The sequence below is a fragment of the Perca fluviatilis genome, chromosome 15, assembly GCF_010015445.1.
Source record: "Perca fluviatilis chromosome 15, GENO_Pfluv_1.0, whole genome shotgun sequence".
In the NCBI taxonomy this organism is placed as follows: Eukaryota; Metazoa; Chordata; class Actinopteri; order Perciformes; family Percidae; genus Perca; species Perca fluviatilis.
The window spans coordinates 12,334,669-12,358,865 of record NC_053126.1 but is presented as its reverse complement, the minus strand read 5'-3'; the positions used below and the strand labels follow the sequence as shown (position 1 = coordinate 12,358,865).

The window sequence follows — 24,197 nt, the reverse complement described above, 5'->3', positions numbered from 1 at the left end:
CCACTTCATAATTGGGACCCACTTGTTGTTGATTCTTCACAAAAAATTACAGTTTTATATCTTTATGTTTGAGGCCTGAAATGTGGCAAAAGGTCGAAACGTTCAAGGGGGCCGAATACTTTCGCAAGGCACTGTAAATCAAAACATGACCAGAATTGATCAAGTTTGTGTATACCTTTACAGAAAGTGAAGAAAAAGGAATATTAGGCTGTTCAAAAAAATAGCAGTATTTGCATTTTTCTTTACAAACTCAAACATTTACTGTATAAATTGAAAAATGTCTCAATGGTTTGCTTTACTTTGAATCACTGCACTAATATTTAGTTGCATAACCATTATTTCTGAGAATTGCTTCACATCTGTGTTGCATGGAGTCGACCAACTTCTGGCACCCATGAACAGGTATTCCAGCCCAGGACCATTGCACTGGAATGTCCACAATTCCTCTGCATTACTGGGTTTTGCCTCAGAAACAGCATTTTTGATGTCACATATGGGATTGAGGTCTGGGGATTGGGCTGGCCACTCCATAACATCAATCTTGTTCATCTGGAACCAAAACTTTGCTCACTTACTGGTGTTTTGGGTCATTGTCTTGTTGAAAGACCCATTTCAAAGGCATTTCCTCTTCAGCATAAGGCAACATGACCTCTTCAAGTATTTTAATGTATTGAAACTGATCCATGATCCCTGGTATGCGATAAATAGGCCAAACACCACAGTATGAGAAACATCCCCATAACATGATTTTTGCACCACCATGCTTTACTGTCTTCACAGTACTGTGGCTTGAATTCAGTACTTTTAATCAAACTTTTTAATCAAAGTCCGCTGTTCCTCAGAGCAATGACTGGAATGACTATTTCAGTGTGAAATGCACTATAACCAGCATGCACAACATTTGCTTCCTTCCTTAAATATGAGCCATAATTGACGCCTGTGTCTTCACAGAATCAATCACCTCACCAAGTGAACACAACACTGCTATTATTTTGAACATGCCCCTTTCAATTACAGATTCAATTGCACAGAATGAGCAGCATGCATGTCATGACTGTTGAGTCTGTTGGTTTTCTATGACTCTACAACACTTACTAGTAAATTGTTTGCCATGTAGAAATATCACTTCTACCAAAAAAATTGATTTATGAGGTTAGTGATGTTGGATTGCTATTATTCTGAACACAACTGTACATTCACTGCATCAAAAGGCAAAAAAAGTCCAAAGTCCAAATAAATGTTAACGTCGATCTGTATCTGTTGGATGTGAAAACATTTCTAATATGTTAGCCATATCAATTTTATAAGGTGACAATATTCCATTGTCGTTGTTTACAGCTTTTTGCACTGCCAACAAAATGATCAACTTAATGCAGTTTTAAGTTAAAATAATCAAAAAGTTTCCAAATGTGTGGCCGGGTTAGCTCAGTTGGTAGAGCAGGCGCACATATATAGAGGTTTACTCCTCCTCCTTCCCTTTCATGTCTTCATCTGTCCTGTGAAAATAAAGGCCTAAAAATGCCCCAAAAAAATAATCTTAAAAAAATAAAAATGTTTCCAAATAATAATTTCCATCTAATAATGATGAGTTTCCATCCACTAGCCAGAGTAGCATCCTTCCTTCTCACAGCATTTAGTCAGCTGCAGTTTGCCTCCCATGGAGGGTGGAGTTAAATACAACTGATATGCTGATGGCCCCTCTCCTCAAGGCTCATGTGTTCTGAAGTAACCCATTAATCATGTTGCCATAGCGGGGGCTAGTGAGTGAGTAGGATGCTGGTAAGACAGAGAAAGGCCAGGCCTGAGAGCAACTCAGTCTGTCAGCTAAAGCCCTGCATAATGAGGGCTAATGGATCGGGGAGCATGGACATACCTGTCCAGTCTACTCACATTAGGATGAATAGAGAGCTGCTGGGCTGTACTCTTCCGTCCTTTGTACTGTGTGTGTGTGTGTGTGTTTGTATTGAAAGTGTGTAGAGCATGTGGGGATTTCTGAAATTATTTAATCAAATTGCTGATTTGCTTTGCAATTTCTGAACCTTCTTCCATGGACCGATTTTCTGTGGTTATTAACAGTGTACTGCTTCTGTCTGTCTCTCCCAGGCTGTGAGCCCTGTGCAGGGTGGTGATGAGCAACCAGGGCAGCAGCGCAGCAGCAGGGGAAGTGGCCAGCATGCTGACACTCCTCCCTCCCGTCACACCCCTGGACCCAAGCTTCAGGTGCAGCGCTCCCTCTCTCGTGACATCATCACCATCCACTTCTCTGCTCTGGGGAAGGAGGAAGACGACGAGGAAGAGGAGCTCTACGGCCTACCTCTTGGATCTGCTCGGGCTAAATCCGAGTTTGATGGTGCAGGTCTAGAAGCTTCAGGGGCTGACGACCAGTCTGTCGCCACAGGCTTGGAGGCAAAAGAGGAGCTGCTGTTTGAATCTGCCGGTGTGGAGATGTCCTCTGGAGCTGCTGTGCTCCCCGTTTCATCCACCACCCTGTATGTGCAGCCTTCAGACCTTCATCCACACACACCCTCTCCAGCCGTGACTATTATCCCCACTCCCACGCACCCCCACCTGAGCTCCACCCCTCCTGCCAGCTCCTCCTGGCCCTCTGACCGACCCTCAGCCAATCCCTCATCCACGAGCTCTAGCTCCTCCTCCCCTTGCAAGTCTGCAGCGCTGTCCTCCTCCAAGCCTTTCCTCAGCCTGGTCAGGTCCTTGTCCAATGACGTTGAGTCTCGCGAAACCACTCCTGCGCCCACCACTGTCGCGCCATCGCACGCGCGGCACCGTCACTTAATGAAATCTTTTGTGAAGTCTCTTTCCACGGACACTTCGAAGGCCGAACATCAGGAAGGGCCCCTTCATTACTATCTTCACCACCAGCCTCATCAGCAGCAGCAAGTGCAGACATCCCAGCGGCCTCCACCTCGCAACATGCAACTCTTCAAACAGTTCTCCCAGCCTCGATTGTGCTCCAGCCCTGTCATTGTCAAGAAAGCAGGTGGAGACTCCAAAACAGCCCCTTCTTCCCCCATCAGGTCCCCAGATGGTAGGTCTTTCTTCAAGGTCCAAGAGGTGGAGGCCAGGATAGAGGATACTAAGCGACGGCTGTCAGAGGTGATGTCAGACCCCCTGCAGCTTTTTAGTAAGATCATGGGGGATGAGTCTGGCGTGGGAGCTGTTGGGAGTGCCACTCATCGTGCCAAATCGCTGTCCTCCAGTGCGTCAGAGCTCAGCGGAGTGACAGCGGTAAACGGACACACAGAAGGTAACAACAACTATAGCATCAAGGAGGAGGAAGGGGCAGAAGAGGAAGAAACCCCCACAGGCAAGGGCCCTGACTCTGTTTTTTTCTCCTTCCCATCACTGGCACCAGCCCCAGCCCTCACCCAAGCCTCCTCGTCCACTTTCCCCAAGTCTCCTTCTCTTACTCTGGGCCGCTGCTCTATGTCTGCCCTGGTTGCTCGACAGGAAGATGAGGACTTTTGTGAACTGTACAGTGAAGACTTTGAGATATGTACCGATACAGAAACGCCAGATGGGGATCACCCGGGGTCCCGGCAGCCCCATACTGGTAGCACTGGGTTGTGTAGTGAACTTGACACAGAGGAGGAGGAGAAAGAGGAGGAGGAGGAGGAGTTTGAGACTGTGCCTGTGACTGGCCTCATCTTCCTGACACAGTTGGTTTACTGGTACATAGTCCTTCCAGTGCCACCTTATGTATGTGCGGTGGTGCATGGGATAGTAGCTGGGTTCATGTTGGCCTTGCTGGTCCTCTGGCTGTCTTCTCCTGGACGCTCCTCATCAGGGACGAGAAGAGGGAGGCGAAGGATAGAGCACTGGAATGTGGCCCAGCTGGATATCAAAGAACCTGGAACTTTCAAGGTGAGACAAAGCATGGCATGGATGGCCAAGTTTGGACCTGTTGCTATATGACTTCAAAATGTCAACTTGTTTGGATCTTCTTCTCAAAGGTGTCCTTGCTTCACTGGCTCTACCATTAAGGTCTTGCCATTAAGGTCAAGGACCTTGAAGCAGAGCAAGACCTTAATGGTAGTGCTCTGCTTCAACATTATCCTTTGCATATTTAGGCTGCACGCTTTGCACAGGAAAACACCTTGTTCTATATAGCCAAGATAACCTATATTAGATTTAGCCTTACAGGTTGTACACATGCAGCATAGGAGCCACACAGATCACCTACAACACTGCACTTGCAAATCTGAATACAGCTTAGCAGATTCTGATTACGCATGCGCAGATTCTGAAGACACATTTGCAGAACTCTCCACACACATTTGCAAATAGTTTTGCTACAATAATGGCCCCACACAAAGAACTTTTATTTTGTATCTTTAGACTACATGCTCTTCGCTTTCGCAGGAGCCAAGCACTGAACTTTCCCCTGTCTCAATTGAATTGGCTTTGCTCACAGAGCCTCCTTTGGGACTGATAAAGTGGGAGGTTGGATGAGAATTAAACTTGATCCAGCCTCATGGGGACCACCAGCAACATATTGGGTTTCATTACACTTTTCTCCAGTGATGGCTACAGTTTTGCTTTGTACCAAACATTCGAATCAGAGCAGCCACCACAGTTGCCCCCTGTTCTCAGTTAACCTTAGTCAGTGCTGTAGAAACTCTGCTAGAATTGAAATGTTTAGTAGTTTGAGGGAGTTATGTAAGTGTGTGTGTGTGTGTGTGTGTGTGTGTGTGTGTGTGTGTGTGTGTGTGTGTGTGTGTGTGTGTGTGTGTGTGTGTGTGTGTGTGTGTGTGTGTGTGTGTGTGTGTGCGCGCGCCTTAGTGGGTACCAAGCTGTTGCACAGGAGAGCCTTATGGCTAGAGGACACAGCTGTTCCAAAAGAAGAGCGCAGCAGTTGTGCAGTACATTATACACACATTTGAACGATAGACCCCAGAGCACACAAGTGCAGGGCAACAGAAGTGGGGGCACACTTTCTCTTCATCGTTCTCTTCCTCCGAGGATCAACAAAGAATCAGTGTTTCAGATGCTCAACTTTATCTTTTGTTGTGTTGTATGAACTTTGTGGCACCGCACCCCCTGAGTGAGAATTTTGTTTTGAAATATACTGGTATGTGATTTGATTGTGATTCTAGAAAAATACTGCAAAGAGTGATGTTTATTGATGACAACAGTTGGCACACAAAATTCATGTTTTAAGAGTAGAGCCCCACAATGCAATTGTGATATTAGGTAATCACAGATATATCGGTTATCGGCATACATGTTGGCCGATAAGTAATTGCATTACAGAGAATGCCAAAGATATGTTTGCGGTCACCATTACATAGTTTAAAAAAACAACAACTAAATAAATGTTATTTAAATGTGTTGTTATTAATATTAATACTGGGCGATATATCATCAGACTTTTTAAAACTCTGAGGTAGTCATTATTGGTATCAACCACAAACATCCATTATCATTGGCGCTCTATTCACTAGTGGGGAGCACCACATTAACTAGTGAAGCTTCTCGAATGAGGGGCAAAACTTCTATTTCGAGATATCCTTTTAACCTGAATGACAGAATCCTCATAGACAGGTTAGATGATGCTGTCTTCTGTCAGTATATATGCACAATAAACGTTTGGCATATTTGTACAGTGTGAACACCGAAACTCCAAACTCCTTGGTGTTGGTGAGAATATAATTAGAGACTGTGTCAATTAAAACTCTTCCCTCTCCCCCACCCTCAATCTCTTAGGGCTGGATGAATGAGATCCACAGCTACGACCCGGAGATGTACCACGCCACCCTGACCCACTCTGTTTACGTCCGTCTAGAGGGCTCTGTCCTGCGTCTGTCCAAGCCTAACCGGAACATCTCCCGTCGTGCCACACACAACGAGCCTAAACCGGATGTCACCTACATCAGCCAGAAGATCTATGACCTGACGGATAGCAAGGTGTGGTTTTGGTTGTGGGTGTGTGTGGGTAATGAGAAATGCAAGAGAGATGCTGAAATTTCAGACTGTGTGCTTATGTGAGAGAAGGAAAAATATGAATGTGTTAAGTGCATGTGTGTCTCCGCTGGCTCCTCAGTGTATTTGTGCTTTTGACGATGAGCTTTACAGATGGTGACATCAAGCACACATCCCTTCATATTTGACTCTGCCTGAGTGCATGCTTGCTAATAGGTCAAGTTCAATGACAAGGCTACTCATTGTCAGAATCACATAGCGTGTGTAAACATGGAGTGACTATCACAGTCACTGACCCTGTACACACAACTTTGCGTATTGTGCTGACTCGTGTGTTTTGTTTATCTAAAGCGAGGACGGTAAGAAGACATTTCTCAATTCACAAAGCAAAGGGGTTATTATGAATGTCGTCATCATGCAGCTTCTCTCTGGAACTGAAAGGCTCCCTAAATTATAATTTCACCATCATTATTGTGGGTATTTAGTCCGTCTTAAATGTTACCTGCAACAACAGACTTAGACAGACATTAACCATACAAGGGATATATTCCTACATTGCTGGTCAAAGACAAATTGAGCTATGCGTTAGATAAATAGAATTACAAACTACATGAGTCGTTTGCACTTGTATTCCTGCCTGCATTCTTTCCTTTGGTTTATATTTCCAAAAACATTACCCCAGTTGCTGCCAATTTTAGTTTGGCCTTATTTTTCATCATTTCAATGTAGACAACCTACTGCTTCAAAAACAACAACAACAACAACAACACTCTAACATTGTCATCTTCATGCTTTGATTATATGAACTCGGTCTATATGCCCCCCATAGATCTACCTGCTGCCCCAAAGCCTGGCTAGGAAGAGAGTTTGGAACAAGAAGTACCCCATTGGCATTGAACTGGCCAAGCAGGAGAACTTCATGTCCAAGGCCCAGGTAGAGAAGCCCGAAGCTGGGGAGGAGAAACTAACAGGGCTGGGTGAGAAGCTGGAACAAACTGACAAATACGAGAAAGTTGAGGTATCAGGGTCAGCAGAGGAACCCAAAAGACCAACCTCTGGAGGGGGGGATCTGACTATCTACCTGTTTGGGAGGACGGGGCGGGAGAAGGAAGAGTGGTACCGGAGATTTCTGCTGGCGTCCCGAATAAAGTCAGAGGGAAGAGGTGGCAGTCTGCCTGGCATCTGCAAGAGTGGTGAGTTTAAGACTGAGCTGTGTACAGTATCACACGCCAAAATGCAAAAACAGCCATTCATGTACAGTATATGGGTTTATCTGTCTCTCGCACCCTTTCCATACACATCCTATATTTGCACATTAAAACCAACATTGAGTTGCACCCATGCTGAAATGTGCTATACAAATAAAATTGCCTTGCCTTGCCTTGCCTTGCCTTGCATGGACACACATCACCTTCCACAGTCAGAATAGCCATTCTCTTGAAGATGTAACTACACAGCCATCAGATCTGTGCATAAACCCCCAGTTTAGGGACTGCCGATCCCCTCAATTGAGCGAACAGATGAGTGTGAATGGGTCAGCAGGATTACATGCACAGAGAAGCAGCATATTATAGCATTGGTCTCCACTGTGGGATATAAGCCTACAAGGATAAGGCCCAATTCAAAGGAAAACATTAGCACTGTGCGGATCTAGAGATAAAGGGTGCAGGGTGAACAGGATTACTGGGAAGATGATTTAAATACCAAGCCTGTTTTGTGGATATACTGTACATAGCAGTTGTTTTGAAAATGACTGTTCCAGTGCTAATATGAGTCAGAGAGAGGATGCAGTGTGTCATCTGGTGTAAAGCATGCTGATTCAGAGTATTGCAGTATGTTGTGAGAAATTAATAAAATAATAGATGCTCACTATCCAAGGCCTTGACCATGCATTATGTATGTAAAATATGATGCATTGATTTCAATCACTGGAAATGTTGTTGATGCATAATTGTATCACATAAACCTCCCCTTATTCATCATATCCCCCCCCTTTAGCCTTCTTGCCCTCCCGCAGTAGCAGCACCCAATCTGGTGGAGGCCTGGAGGCTGACAGCAGGAGCAGCAGCCGAGGTAGCCTGGAGGAGCTGTCTCAGTCTCGCAACAGAGAGACCTCCGCTGCTCCCTCCGGTGGCTATAGTGGAGGGATGAAGCAGAAGATGCTGTTGGACTATAATGTCTACATGGCCAAATATGTCAACCCCCAGGCCCCAGAGAAAAGCCCAACTGCCACCGACAGCCCTGGGCCCAGCCCCGAGAGCAGCCCCACAACTACAAAAAAGGTAGGAGACTGGGGGATACACGAGAGACTGAAAAGACTAACCAGGCAAAGTGGGCATCACCTGGTCATGTCACTTGGTCATAGGTAATTTGTAGTTATTAATAATTGTAGATGTGTTAGTGAAATAATATCAACCAAGTCAGTCCCTGCTTTTTTACTTAAAAGTACCCTGTGAAGTTTTTGACCACTAGTAGCGCTATGGACTTTTTCTAAAAGTGGGTTCCTGTTTTGTTTGTATTTGATGGTTGATGTTTGTATCGTGCAAAATAAACTTGGCAATACGTCAACAAAGGGCAAGTAAGGAATATAAATTGTCTTAACACATAATCTATATCTGGATACATTATCTGGATAATGATATAACATTTTTGTTATCTTTTATTTTTTTTAACGGATTGCATTTATACTTTGCATTAACATGTTTTTTTTTCGTATCCAAGTAAGTTATCCAGATATTTTTTTTATTTTTGTTTGTTTGCAAGAAAACTCCACGGAGTATCTTTAATTGTGTGGCCATTTCATGTAAAGTGGCCCTTTGTCTAGTTTTCAGACCTTAATTATTTGAGTTTATATTGTGATATGCCATGTGGCCCACCAACAGGCTAATCTGGTCATGAAAGTAGATGGAGCCTTGAAATAAAATGATGTGTCCTTCAGATACGCAGGAGTTCAGAGGAGACGGTGGAGCCTGAGGCCTGGGTCAACGCTTTTGTGGGAAGGATGTTCTGGGACTTCCTGGGAGAGAAATACTGGGCCAATGTAGTCTCCAAAAAGATTCAGATGAAGCTCAGTAAGATCAGGGTGGGTACTGGTGCTAGCTCGTACAAACATACATCTGCAGTATAACTAACACATCAGAAAAATGTATCCACAATGTGATAGGTTCAAGAGACAATTTTGTGTATCTGATGGCTGTATTTTGTGTCTAAATGTCTTCTGTGTTTCAGCTGCCATATGTTATGAATGAGCTGACTTTGACAGAGCTAGACATGGGCTTTTCCATTCCCAAGATCCTTCATGCCTCCAAACCCTCTGTGGACCACCAAGGTAGGAAGAGAAGCTACACTAGGTATGTCATGTTTTCCACATGATGGTGGCCTCTACAAAACATATTTTAGACCTGCCATCAATCTTCTTCCCCTTCCTCTGCTATCCTCCATCCTTCATCTTAACCCAGGCTGTTTATCAGTTCTCCCTCTTGCCTTTCTGACAGAATAGTGAGACATGCTTTCACTTTTCTTTTCCCCTTAATCTATCCATCTCCCTCTCGTCCCATTCCTCCATCTTCCCTAAACTTTGCTCTTCTTCTCTCTGGATTAAGACATTTTCCCTTACACTCCAACCCTCTCTGTTCTGGAGTCTAGCCCCTCTGCATGCCTCGCTCTATTAAGCCACAGTAATTAAACTTCACGTCTTGGGTCCCCCTCATCCATTACTGAGACACTGACTCACCCTGCCCGCTGCCTGCCTTGAGCCCCAGCAAAGGGATAGGTTGGACACAGAGACAATACAGAGATGTATGACATATTAATTCCTACTGAGGTGGCCTGGTTTGGGGGTGAGAAATGAGAAGCTTATAAAGGGGAAAAAGATGAACAGGTTGTGGGAGCAGTGTTTTGATCATCAGTGGTGCTTTTAAGCAAAGAGTAAAGGAGGACATTAAAATAAAGCTTGCTATTTTTCCCTTAATATGAATGTAATGTGTAGGCTGCCATATTTGTATTCTTCTGTCCTAATTTTTGAAATATTCAGGGTGTATTCAAAGATGGTTTAGTCTAATGTCTGAAGATACATTTTGCTATTCAGATGAAGCAGCCAGTCATGAGTCATTCTCCTGTCAGCCACATTCCCACGGCTGAGTCTGCAATGTTCATTAATGTGGTCTGTCTCAACCTATACACCCACAGAAATATACTCACAAAAGCATAATTAGTTGATCCCAGTACATTGGGGGAGGGGGCTGGCATCTCTAGAAGCGCTGTAAACCTGCATGAACAGAACACAACAGGATGCATTTGCTTCGATAATAACATTCCTAATTTCATACTATATTAATATTTCTTTTCTCCTTTGATGATGATAAGAAGGAGAGTGACTGAGTGCCTCCTGACTCCTTCATGTTGGGAGGGCATGATATGATTTACAATATTTTTACTGTGCTCCCAAGAACTACTAAATGCACACAAGCTTGTGATAAGCTCGGCATTACTTATATAATTAAGTAAAATGTTTTATTCAGTACCCATACATTAATAATGTGATCATATGTTTATCAATTCTACAAGACTATCAAGGATTGGACATAAAATAGGGTTGGCTGATATGGCTCTGTAAGACTGTAATGCTAATTGTTAAGAAAACCAAACTATTAAATAGCTAAAGGTTGAGGTGCAAAATGTGTTTCTGATCTGGTGGTCGTGGTGAAGTAATATAATCCAATAGTTGTTGAGATATTACAGTTTGGTTGACTGACATATAAACTATATGTATTACAATAACTTTGATTCAAGGCAATATCTTGTCTCATATAATATTGCTGTTATACTGTAGTGATATATTTCCCAGTTCAAGGTAGAAGTGGTTCAGCTACAGTGTGTTGACATTTATTAGGCACTCCAGACCGTCTCTCCCTCCTCTGTGTCTCGTTCTAGACAGAGACAACGAGACACTGTCCAACGTACAAATACAAATCAATGAGCATTAAGGACACTGGAATGAAGAGTAGGAAGGAGCGAAGCAGAGGATTAATAAAGATCACTTATCAGTTATAAACAACGTTACGGTTAATTGAGCAAACAGCAGGGGGATCGTCCTCCCGTCGCCTCCGCAGAAGTGTAAACAGGAAGTAGCCTGATAAGCCAATAAGGAGGCACCTCTTCCCCAGAGCTGACCTTTTCAGTGTTTGCTAGATAGGAGTTACTCCTGACAGCTTTGCAGGGGACCTCACAGTAATTAGACACCATGCAGATTACATACATATTACTCACAGAAATAGCATTCTGAGTTGGTATTGTTGGGGATGAAAAGTAGCATGGTTATAATTTTGAAATGTAATATGTATGCATGGTTTCCCTCACTATCTGTCCAGGTCTGTGGTTTGATCTAGAGGTTTCCTACACGGGCTCCTTCCTCATGACACTAGAGACCAAGATGAACCTGGCCCGTCTGGGGAAGGAGGGGGAGGGGCTCGGGGAGCACGGAAAAGAGTGGTGAGGATTTCAATCACATTTAGTAATAAAGCTTAGTCTGAGTTTTGCGAGTGATTGTTTGTGTTTGTCATTCTTATAACACATTCTCAGTGATTAGGCCAAAATAGCTTGTTTGAAGGATTAGCCTTTTTTTTTTGCTAAACAAACCGCTCTGAGCTTAATGCTAATTGAGTAGATTTTCATTTAGAACCATTAGTTCACATCTGTTTTTTCACAATGTCCTCTTGCTCCCTTCTCTTAATATACAAATCCTCTCTCTGGACGCTTACCACTGTGGATTTGTCCAATGGCTGGTGAGTTTGGGAATAGATGCCCATAGACGCCTGTCACTGAAACAACACATTTTGTTCTGGGTTATAGTTTCTTTTCTTAAGTGAATCATTGGAGATTAATTCCCTGTGATTTCATCACCAGTGGGGATGCATTTAATGGGAATTAGCTTTAACTGTTAACCATTAAAGCATGACTTTGCAACAATGAGTGTGTTTATGTGTGTGTGACAGGCACAGGCCACGGACATACTGTCTGGCAGACAGCGATGAGGAGTCGTCTAGTGCCGGCTCATCGGATGAGGAGGACCCCCCTGAACTCCTCAGTGACAAAGCCATTCTTCCTGGAGCCGAGGGGTGAGCGCATGTCTCTTTACATCATCACATGCTTGAATTGAAAATGGGCAGAAACAGATTCACACTGATGTGTTGAAGCAGACTGTTCTGGCCTTTCAGTCTGCCCACCCACTCAGTCCCAAATGTTCTGAAAGTTTGCTGCTGATTTAATGTAGCACCCGGTCACTCCCCTCCATCGTGGGTGCTGAGTAGCAAGAGATGCTGTTCAGAATAAATAATGAACCTGACTCACTCCTTGCCTCCCTTCCTCCTCTGTTTCCATCCACTGCTCACGTAGCTATGTGGGAGGCCACAGGCCCAGCAAGATCATGCGCTTCGTGGACAAGATAGCCAAGTCAAAGTACTTTCAGAAAGCCACAGAGACGGAGTTCATTAAGAAGAAGATGGAGGAGGTGTCCAACACGCCTCTGCTGCTCACCGTGGAGGTGCAAGAGTTCCGTGGGACGCTGGCTGTCAACATCCCACCTCCCCCCACGGACAGAATATGGTACGTTCACTTCCAGGGAGGGGTGCATTGAACTGAGGATGTAGTCAGTGGGTGTATGGGAATCCTGGTTTGAGAATATAACTTGGCGCCCTCTTATGGGCAAATACAATGTGAAAAATGAACTTAATATACTTGAGGGCACAAATGTTTGTATTTTCATTTAAGATGTGGAATGTTAAATCCTTAAGCACACACTGTGTGCTTTATAAGCTTAATTATAATGATTATCTTAGTAAAAATAATAATGATCACCTTCAGCACCTACAGTGGTTCCCAATCTGTAAATTGAGAGGACAATCTGAGGGGTCACTGGATGATTAAAACAATAAGAAGGAAAACATATATTTCTGTTTTCAAAATTATGTATTTTTATGAATACTCAATACTTTCACCTCTTTAGGCATCTAAAAGACCTTCAAAAACAATCCTAGATGGAAAAATCACTCTTTGGCACACACTGAGGCCATGAACTATGATGAGAGGTCAGAAGTAGACTCTGCCTCATTTTAAGGGATCACAAGCCAAAAATGTCGGGAACCAGTGATCTACAGCATCATCCTGATCTTAATTTGTGTCGCACTGCTTTATGTTGAAAAATAGGAGAATGTATTAAATTAAATAAACCAAATATGCCTACTTTCATGGAGCTTGAAAACTCAGACTGCAATTTAGCTTGTATAAGATTATATCATTTTTAAACATGAATGTGTCCTCTTGGTTGTCAGGTATGGTTTCCGGAGTCCGCCTCACCTGGAGCTGAAAGCACGGCCTAAACTGGGTGAGAGGGAGGTCACTTTAGTTCATGTGACAGATTGGATTGAGAAGAAATTGGACCAGGAATTCCAGGTATACACTGAGAAAAAGATGCAAATGCAGAGAATACAATTTAATTACATTGTTAATATAATTAGTAGGTTATGTCATATTTTATGGTGTGTATCAACTTCTGTGCAATTTAAACACCTTCGTTGCCTGACTGAGAGGCTGAAAGTTTACTCAAGGACAATGTCTTTGGGATTCATGTATGGCTGCCCACCTACATGCACTTCAAAGCAATGTGCCTGTGGCTTTTCCACCCTTCATATACCCAAAGTAATGATACGCCTGCCTCTAGATAACTGCCCTGAGGCACAGCTGTAAAACTACTGTCCCTGTCAGGTCTACCACACATCTACATTTATCCCTGCCTGACTCCTCTGGGGGTTATTATTATGTACCACCCCCCTAAACCATGCCTCCAGTAAAATACAGTGCTGCAGTGCTCACTGTTGTCATTTGTGAGTGAGTGTATACATCTGGCTTTCAACAAATGTTGAACATCAAGAAACTCAGGCCTCATTGGTTTCCAGACATGACTCTCTGACTGACTTTTAGCTAAACATTTCCAGCTCAGGTCGACATAGTCTTGCTTTGCCAGACCTTCCTCCACAGCGCTACGGTGGAGGGTCTGGCTAGTCCATACAGCATATGCACAGGGGATGATGTATTTCAGGTAATATTTTCTCCAATTTGTGTTTGCCGATATAATCTCATGCCACTGTCTTTATTTGGTGTATATTTCTTTAGTTACAAAAGTATATTAATCTGTAGTTTCTGCACCATTCCCTTCACTAGAAAGATATAGCTTTTGATTAGGTATATTTCCATTTTATTGTTGAAATTAAGAGGACTTTGCTTGTCACTGTGCTTGTCCTCCCACAGAAAATATTTGTGATGCCAAACATGGACGATGTATGGCTACCCATAATGCACTCTGCCATGGACACACGTTCCAATGCCAACTTGGTTACTATGACAAATGATGCCTTGAAGGACCCAGAACCTGAGGAGTCTGAGGTCTCTGACATGTGAAGAATGCTTTTCAAAGTGCATAATGACAGACATTTTATCAGCATGGTAATATGGCAAGTCCCCGACACTCTCAGAGACCCATGGCTGTCGCAATGGGTCGGGCCAACTCTCCAATATTTTTACCCATGTTCCAGTCCTATTGTTGAACCACCGATGAAGTGCACTCACAAAACTGGAAGTGTTGGGGTAACTAAAAGCAGGAAAACAGAGGACAATTGTGACTGATAGATTGTCATCCAATCGCAGTTTTATTTGTGTGACATAAAATATGATTAATTCTCTGATGAAATATAATACATGGGCATGTCGAGACTGCTTAAAAAATGTGTGTGGTGATGGATCGACTAACAGCCATCAGATTCAACCAGAAGAACCATAATACCTGTGATGTACAGCTGCACCAAACATGGTAGTTGTATGGTGCACATATTTGTGCAACCTTTCTAATCAAGTGGTTTATTGTTGCTATAACTCTACAAGAACTTTGAGGCCACTGATGAAGAGTGTGTATGTCTGAGTGAGCAAACGTTTGGAGAAAAATTTGGAGATGGTTTTGCTGAAAGCCCCTGCGTCTATTATCTGATACACATTTCACAGGGATATCAACTCATTGATCACCCATCCACACTGCTGCCTGTGCCAGTCGCCCGGCACCTTTATGCAAAACCGATAAATGGCACTGTGTCCATCGAAGACACAGTTCAGTTTAAATCCACAATGGACACTATCATACCATAACAGCCTGTGTGCTTTTAACTGTGTGGTAGGGATTAGAGCTAAAACTGACCTTAAAGGGGAGAATTAAAACATATCTGCAAAGACAGCAGCTGAACATTGCCTAGGTCTGATGAATGTATAAATAGGAATGCAGCTCCCTAGCTGTGCAAGGTATAGCTCATTCACTGACAACGTGCTTCTACACATGCTTCAAGACTTCTTTTAATGTTATATTCAGAGTTGAGCAAAAGTAATAACTTAATTTTTTATTGCCAAAGCAATCTTTCAGTCCTGTCTGAGTATGAGTTAAACAGTGACAAATTAGCAATCAGTTAATTCTTGTGTTCCTATTAAGGTCACTCTAGTTGTATACTGGATGTACAGCCTAAGTTTGGGCAGACTGAAACCCTTTTGTAAAAGCTTTTTTTTTTTTTATGTAAACAAGGGAACATACACACTCTTCCTGTTTAATTTGAATAAATAACATACTGGATATTAGCCATATTATTTAATGTTAGCATTCAAACAAATGATTTTTGTTGAATTATTTATTGATTTGCTGTTTTTCTGTAGGGTACTGTACAAGAGGAATAACACTGTCAACTAGAACAGCTAATTTGTAATCTGCCATGGACGCCCGGCTGCTTTACAGGCAACTACTATTTTACATGTTTTACGTTTAAATGTGTGTTGGCGAAGTGTATTAGGCAGAAAGTGCCTTTAAAATAAACATTCCTCCGTAGTGAGCCACCACATTTGTTGCATCAGTTGAGGATAGAAAGTGTCTTTGTGCCATTACTGTGTATGTCATGACCTTTGTTTCCACAAGTTGCGGTGTTGTTCATTTGCACAGTGACGAAATATCAAAAATTACTGTTGTGTTCAGTGATGTCACAGAATGTTACGGTTCTGATCGTTGTGGATCAATAAAACCTTTTGCTTGGAAAGTTTGAGCTTCGTTGTAGTTCAACAGAAGAAAATTAAGGACAATTCCAAATTCTCATCAGAAGCCATCCATCTGTCCACATTTCTGTTAAGGGCTGCAATGATTATTTTCATTATCAATTAATCTGGTTATTTTTGACTTATCATTCGGCCTATAAAATTAAATTACACAAATGTACATCCACAAGCAGATTTATATGATGCAAGTCAGCAAGGACTGCATACTTATTCAAAATGCTAACCCCAAGTTCTTAGTTGCTGCATTTAGATTGTGTCTTGCTTTTAAAAGAGAGACTTGGTAAAATTGCCAAGAAACCCCAGTTATAACAAGACATATGATCTTGCACTAGTCTTGACCTGTGTGAATAGCAAAGGAAAAAGCCATTCAGGTTTAAACTATAGTGCCTTTTAAAATTTTTTTACCAAAACATGTAAGTGGAATGAAATGAACGACAATACTGTGCTGGTTAAGAAATGCTTTATTCATACAGGACATTATACTCCTACAGTTCCAATATATTTAAGACTTCTGGTTTTAAAATGCATGTTAATTTGAGTCCTGGTGTCAGCTATAATTTACAGCTCGTGTATTTCCAGAGAACCGCAGTCTGATTGCTGTAGAACAAAAAAAAAAAAAAACTCAGTTACTGAAACACCATGCATTAAAGACATCATGTGAGTAATGTCAGACTTAAGTTATCTTCATAAAAATCAGAAGTCTAACCATGAGCATTATTCATAAATTCCTGCTCACCCAAAAGATATTTACCATGTTGCTATTGCTGGGATCTGTCCACACCGAAACCTATTCCCTGTAAATATAAAAAGGTCTGAGTGAACACGATTATTCAAACATGCACACCAGACTGGTGTTTGTGGGTCAAGTCAGATTAAATTTTGACTTCATTTTTTTACATCAGAAGTCTAACGCACGTTAATCATCATTCATGAACTAAAAAGATTTTAAAAACTTTGTTTTTGATAAATACTCACTCGTCAAAGTCATGGCGGGCCATCATCCTTCAGACCTCGTGTAGCTCAAAACCACCGCATGGATCAGAGTTTATTACCGGCCCTGTGGACCGCACAACATATTGAAGAAAATGCTAAATTTGTATTGTAAAAAGAAAATGGATAGTAAATTTGCAATACTGTCGTATAAAAAACCCAAACTTACCTCCGCATTTCCACGCTGATTAGGCCTATAGTCGCATCGCCCCAACATGCACTATAATGCTTTATAACATAAAGTACATCTTCTGCATCCTTAAGTCACGTATTATAATACTGACTTAAAAATACGCACAGAAATAACATTTTCCTAACCATGTTAAATGCAAATATTTCGAGTCGGAATAGAGAAAGCATGGCCTCAAGAGTGGACGTCTTCAGCAATCTGTAGAGAAAATGTCCCCCGGAACTGTTTTATAGCACATCCGGTGTCTGTGGGTCTTTTCTCATTGGCTCATACGGACTGTACGTTTCCCCTCCTCCACTTGTGTGGATATCTATCCCAAAGTTCAACCCCCACGATTTTAATTCCAGGAAGAAGCGGATCCAACGTTGTATCCACCGCTGCTGCCTGGCTCTGTGCCTTCAACGTTACAGCGTTGATTTAAAATAATTTCATAATCTCTGGTTGAGAGCCCAAACACGTTTTCTATGTAGTCAACGGCCGTCAGGACCAGCTGTCTATCCCGGTTTGAGACCAGAAAATATGGACTGGACAGTGAGCAGTCGGGCCCTGTTGTGGTGCATTTTGGCGTTGCTTTGCTGCGCTGGTCTCCCACAAAAGGTAAGAGGGGCTAACTGGATAACTAGCTTAAGTAAGATGACATTAGCTAGGAGTTACCCGCAAAACTACACTTCCCGTTAGGTTCGTTTTTCTGCCTTTAGTGCCACAAATATTAAAGTTCAAAGTTAAATATGTTATTCAGTGAACCTTTAATTGAATCTGTGTGCTGCGTATTGACTTGATACAAGCTAACATAAACGTTAGCTTTCTGGCTCAAAGCACTAGTATTTAAGTATAGCTGTGCTTTAGAAAGCCTGTCGTTAACTTTGCCACCATAGTATTATCAACGTAAAACATTTACAATTCATTAGTCCAGTGTCACAAATCAAGGAAACCTTTTAAAGTACGCAAATTAGATCTCCATCTTCTTTCTGGAAACTAGCTAGCTAGTAGGTGAATTTAAAATACAAAAATCTTTGTTAGGGAACTATATGGTAGTTTGCTGTGCATGTTTATCATTTGTTTTAAAGCTAGGCTTTCCCAACCTTTTAAAAAAAATATATTTTAATGTCATCAACTCCACCCAAGTGAAGGTGAAGTATCCGTGAATAATAAAAAAAAGCCATTTTAGTATTATTATTGTTGAAACATATTCTATCAAGGCTTGGTGAAATGCTAATATTTCTACTGCTTGCATGTTAACTTAACACCTCCTTATCTTTTCACAAGACTGCACACAAGTCTCTTGCTTGCACATAAGCAGCAACCTTAAAACTTAGCTGCACAGTAAATGATGCAAGTGTAGCAAACCAGGCAGCGCAAGGTTGATGTCTTGGTGAAAGTTTGGTCTTTGACATTGTGGGCTTGCCAATAGATGTCTGTAGACATAAATATTTTTCATAAACACTCAAAACAGAAGACATTTATATTAAACCGTAAAAATAGAAGCGTAATGCAAGTTTAAAGGATGCTTTATGACTTAATGAAAGCCTTCCCTTTGAGTTGATTAGATCTCTACTGTCATTTGAAGTTAGCAGGACAGATGCAGTATGTGTGCATCTGTAGTCCCTAAAAAGGTTCCTCCACAAAGACATTGTTGTGCATGATGATTCTTTGTGGTTGGGCTGATTAAATCATGCACAATCTGCACCATGTCAGTGAAAAATAACAAAAAGAACATCTATGCATCTGTGCACATCAACATGCAATATTGATTAGGTCCACAAACAATAGGTTTGTAAAGTAGCAACAACTTTGCAAGAAAATGCTGAATAAATCTGGTACTGTTAACTGATTTTAAATTTTTTACCGAATGAATTTGTTAAACAGAGAAATGGTTCCATAGTATTAGTGGCTGGCACACGTGGGAGCTAGCTAACTTGCTGAAACTGAGCCAGATCCTAGAAAGTTATTAGCTTCAAGCTGGTAACCCACTTTAGCTAAGAAGCAGATTAAAGTAGCTTTATAATCCACTATCCTGTCTCAGGTTCATTATAGCATGGTAGACAGTCTGCTTGTGTAGTGGGGGTGACAAATGATGAAGGCTATCTATAGATAGTGACATTTGTATGTGTAAGGAGCTACAGAGGAAAATGCATATCTTTCTCCTATCTCTCCTTCACAATTTAGCTATTTTAAGGTCAGCTGAAACTGTTTGTTTCAACAAATATTACTGTTTGTAAATGCTTCTCACATTATGCTAATGCATCACTTAACACATCTGCCGGCCCTTTAAAACCACACTAATATTTCTTGTAAACTTGTAACTGTTTTTAGAACACAAAGTGTCCCTCAGCTGCAGTTTACCAATTGCTCTGTTACTATGCCTCATATTTTATTTCTTTATTTATTTTTTTATAGATATGATTCATAATGAACTAAGACAGGCTAATTTATTTTGAAAATGTTGTGATCTTCCTACACTATCTTATCACAACAGTACTGTGCTTTGACGCAGTGTGCCTGAGCGAAGGCCAACACATGACATCCTCCCCACTCAAGCAACCCCACGCAGAGATAGGGTTGAGATAGTTGAGATAGTTAAGAAGGTTACTAAAAAGCTCTACACAAAATTTTAAAAGTTTGAAACACATCGACTTTTGAACAGTCCCATTCCCATGACATCCTCACCTGTGCTACTCTCGTAAAATTCAACTCTCCCATTGGTGTCTGAGACTGAAGAAAATCTAACATCCCCAAGCCTGTGTCATCTTTATACAGCCCTGAAGCGAAACCTCTTATTGACTACTTTCACGTTGGACTGAAAGATTGTTCTTAATGCTGCCTTTCTCACATCCCTCCCCAATGTACACAAAGGGATTTCTTATTTGACTTTTAAAACTACTGTTTTTTTATGACTTGAAGGCGTTGCTGCACTACACCTCACTACAAGGTACTAGGTGTGAGAGGAGTATTTCTTGGTTCCTGTGTTGTTGTTTTTTTCCACCAAAGCAAGCTGCAAACAGACTAATTGCTGCAGACACCAGTGGTGGTGGTGGTGGTGGTGGTGGTATGAGGTTTTTCCACTTTTTAACAGAAAATTAGTGACATTTAGTTTAGGCCCAATTAATACATTTTCCACTTTTTAACAGAAAATTAGTGACATTTAGTTTAGGCCCAATTAATACATTGGAGACCTTTTTAGACTAGAAGATATCTTTAAGTAATAGTCTCATCTACATGTGAGTTTTTGTCTTTTGAAGACACATTGTAGTGAAACCTTTTAGTGCCAATATAATGAATCTACTGTCGTTAAAATGGCCGATACCGTTTCCTTTTTAAAAACGTATTCACAGAAGCCTCCTACATAAGTGATCCGTCAGAAGTCGCCGCTTTACAGCATCTCGTTTACCCATCTTATTTTAAGTCCGACTTCCCATACATTTTCTTTGCTCCTATAACACTACTACACACGTCAAACATGATTAATTACATTTGGCAACCATGTCCTTATCTTAAATATTCTGTATTGGCCTCCCTTCCCCTGATGCATCTCTAAATGATCACATAACAGCCTGAAAGGTCAGACGGTAAATAAAAATCTTTGTGTCCGCTTTTCACAATCAGTAAGACAACTAAACAGTGCATCAGCTTTTCAGATGACCCTACCAATTTAACTGGTTTTATGTAATTCCGCCACACACTTGTTTCTTATGGAGCCCCACCGTTATTGTTGTCCGTCTGTCTGTGGCTTCTTGTTTTCTGATCAGTTTTTCAGAAGACATTTACGGCCACTAAACTCATTTGTAATGATCTGTCTAAACTAATACAGATTGGTGCAATGATTAGTCTCTACATCTTTACCTTTCTCTGCCCCATGAGTTCCCCCCTCCCTCAGTGTCTCCTACATTTTTGTCTAGTCTTTCTCCTATAAAGAGGCCCTCTTTACTTAATACCCAAGAAATTCTGTTTCTTCTAAGGCGAGTGATTGCATTTTTACAGCTTTGGTCCAGGTTTCTCCAGATATTGGTTGGTGGTGATGTAATATTCACAAATTTTGAAGAAATGAGAGCATCTGACTAAGTGGTTAATGCAGGTGTACTACTAAAGTGCATGTGTACACTCAGTGGGAAAGCTATCCTGTGTTCAGGTTGGTCTGCCATGCAAGAGGCTGTGAAGCACAGTGACATGCCGGCCGGCTGCCAGTGATATCATGAGCATTGTAGTCGGTGTTCTTTTTTAAGCGGTGTCTGGCCTCATTGTAGAGGAAAAAGTGAAGACTTCAGAACCTGCCAAGATGTTGGTTTCGCCCAGTTCTGTAGTATTATGTAACTCACTTACGCAACAACTAAACGTTTCTGTGTAGAATGAGGAAATGAGAGGAAAATGCCCCCGTGTTTAATTCTTCTGAAAAAAGCTTTATAACTCATCTCCTCTGAGCAGCTAAACATGCTCGACCAGATGTTCCCAAAGCCAAACACTGTTGAATATTCAGTGTCCATCCAAAACTAGGAGGCTAACAGATGTTTAGAGAGTTATTTGCTTGCGAAACCAAGAACCCAGATTGAGGTTACAGGGGGCCCAAAAACAAGTTGGTTATGATTCTCCCAGTACAGTTAATGCTGGTGAGTTCGCAGCCCAGTGGGAACAGTCACAGGTGCACAATATTGACACAAATGCTTGTATATGATGTGAGACTACAGCAGGGGATCAGTAGGCAAATGTGGAAGGACCTAGTTTCCTTCTGTAGAGAGGTTGAAACTTTCAGTTCATGGGGTTGTTTTGGCCTTGGTTTTTCTTTGGAAAGTTAGTCAGTCTCTAGTATTTTCCTTAATCAGAAAAGCTAAAGAACACACAGGGAGAAAGTGATTGTCATGCACTGGACATCTTTTTATGGCATTGGTTTTGTGAGGAAATGCCAGCTGTGTGAGCAAGGGAAACACCCTGACTGACTGACTGTGTTCTTGCTCACCATACCACATGCTCAGGCCCGACTTTGGCTCTGGTGGTTTGTTTGTGTCTGACCTAGGAGCACCTCAAACCCCACCTTCTTCATTTTCTTTCAAAGTGTCTGAATGCTCAGAAGAGTGTGTTTAGTAATTATATATTGATTATCTGTATTATAGCTGCTTTATGTAGGGGCTGTTTGCACTGTCCCAAGGGAGTTGTTCAAGGGGCTTGGTCAGGGATGTTGATCAATACCGCTATGGTTCAGCAGGAGAATGAGGGCTGTCTCCTCAACTTTTTCGACTCCTGTGGTTAAGACAACGGGTTAAGTGGTTAAGACACTCTGACCCTTAAGGCAGGTACTGAAAAGTCAGTCGGAGCTATCAAACACCCCCACTGTCCAAAAACGATAAGATTCCCTTGGCTTGGTTATCAAAAGCGGTGTTTTAAGAATTCCATAGTGGGTAAGTGGAGCGCACATCACCCACAATGCTGTTAATTCTGGCATAAGCCAAGTCAGCTTTTTCGACTCCTATGGTTAAGACAGCGGGTTAAGTGGTTAAGACACTCTGACCCTTAAGGCAAGTACTGAAAAGTCAGTCGGAGCTCTCAAACGCCCCCACTGTCCAAAAACGATAAGATTCCCTTGGTTTGGTTATGAAAAGCGGTGTTTGTAGAATTCCATAGTGGGTAAGTGGAGCGCACATCACCCACAATGCTGTTTAATTTTGGCATAAGCCAAGTCATGAGGCTGGGTCGTTTAGCTGCTGTTCTATTTTTTTTCTTTTCTTTTTCTTTTGTATGGTGACTGTCATTGTGTTTTTGTCATTTAATGAACCAATCCAAGTGTTCCCATGTCTGTTTATGTGGGAGTAGAAGGTTCTGGAAAGAAGGCTGTCTATATGGCCTGCCAGCCCACTATTCATCTGTTCAGAGAGAAGTTGGAGCACTCTCGTTTAAAAAAAAAGAAAAGCCAAACCAACCTTTTGAAGTATGCTGTGCGGTAGCACGGGTCCAATGCTGAAGTTTAGAACATGCGCGCGTGCCCATGCCCAGTTTGTTTACCATCCTCCACGTTGCAATCCTCGGCTCCGGCGTTACTTTGAACCCTCTGAGAGTTCATTCAGCAACATGCCCTTTGTTACCTAGCTAGTCAGCCCCCACCTAGTTTGCTCTGCAGCTGTCATGTTAAGGTATTGATTTGAAGTTCATTGATTTGTAAAGCAGACCAAGGTGGCACACTCCCTAGGGCAGCACACCACCCCACCCCTTCCAGAAGAATGCTAACTATACCGCGGTGATGATGAAAACAGGCAGCATGCAGTAACATTTGTCAGACAATGGACCATCTTCTGCCACTTTGCTTCATATCGGTGTGTGAATAATTTCATTAGCATGCTGTAAGTTTAACATTTGTTAGTCACATTAGTGATTAGTGGCTGAAGTCATTATTCACAACCACAATGCAGGAGCACACCTTTTTGACCTAAGCTGTGGATTTAAGTGGGAGCATACATGCTCACACAAGCCTGCTTGCTAATGTATGATTTTATTGTGTTATCGTGATGATGATAGTGCATTATAATTAGTAGAGAGTATAGATGGGTTTGTTTGTAGTACATCACCTTGAGTTTTGCGTTGTTTCTGTAGGGGGTTTGCAGCGCCAGCACAGTTTCCCTTCCTGAAAGCCTGCTCTTTGTGTCCACCCTGGATGGAAACCTGCATGCTGTTAGCAAGAAATCCGGCTCGATCAAATGGACTTTGAAAGAAGGTAAGAGGAGAGGACAAGAGTCAAGTAACTTTTTGTTAACTTTTTTTAACTCTTTTGTAGGAGTTTTTTTTTCTTCTTCTTCTTCTTCTCCAAGGCACAGTTTCTTATTCAGGTTATATTTGCAACAACAAAGTGCTTTTGTTGTGTTGCCACAGGAAAAACAATGAGATGAGCTCCCATTGCTGTTTTTTATTTATTTTTTTTTAACCACAATGAAGTGATTGTGGCTTTAGTAATTTTCAGTGTCAG

General features: G+C 41.9%; 2 protein-coding genes and 1 long non-coding RNA gene across 4 annotated transcripts in view; 2 read left to right on the top strand and 1 right to left on the bottom strand.

Annotated features, from left to right (window-relative positions):
• The first annotated feature begins 1,773 nt into the window (after positions 1-1,773).
• Positions 1,774-16,062, top strand: tex2 (testis expressed 2). The gene is made up of 12 exons (XM_039824679.1): positions 1,774-1,779; positions 2,104-3,882; positions 5,725-5,925; positions 6,770-7,133; positions 7,939-8,222; positions 8,879-9,022; positions 9,169-9,268; positions 11,310-11,430; positions 11,940-12,056; positions 12,334-12,543; positions 13,269-13,389; positions 14,245-16,062. Exons 1-12 carry the CDS (start codon positions 1,774-1,776, stop codon positions 14,392-14,394), a joined length of 3,597 nt encoding a protein of 1,198 aa, XP_039680613.1. The 3' UTR covers positions 14,395-16,062.
• Positions 16,063-16,517: 455 nt separating this feature from the next.
• Positions 16,518-17,466, bottom strand: LOC120574756. The gene is made up of 4 exons (XR_005641899.1): positions 17,234-17,466; positions 17,050-17,131; positions 16,826-16,868; positions 16,518-16,671 (listed from the first exon to the last, which is right to left on the bottom strand). It is a non-coding gene; the product is annotated as an uncharacterized LOC120574756 (long non-coding RNA).
• Positions 17,467-17,582: 116 nt separating this feature from the next.
• Positions 17,583-24,197, top strand: part of LOC120574755 (serine/threonine-protein kinase/endoribonuclease IRE1-like) — a 20,690-nt gene continuing 14,075 nt past the window's right edge. For both annotated transcript variants that reach the window (XM_039825190.1, XM_039825189.1), the window contains exons 1-2: positions 17,583-17,851; positions 23,828-23,948. In XM_039825190.1, the coding sequence (XP_039681124.1) occupies positions 17,774-17,851; positions 23,828-23,948 (199 nt within the window). In that variant the 5' untranslated portion in view covers positions 17,583-17,773. The remainder of the gene's footprint in view (positions 17,852-23,827; positions 23,949-24,197) is intronic.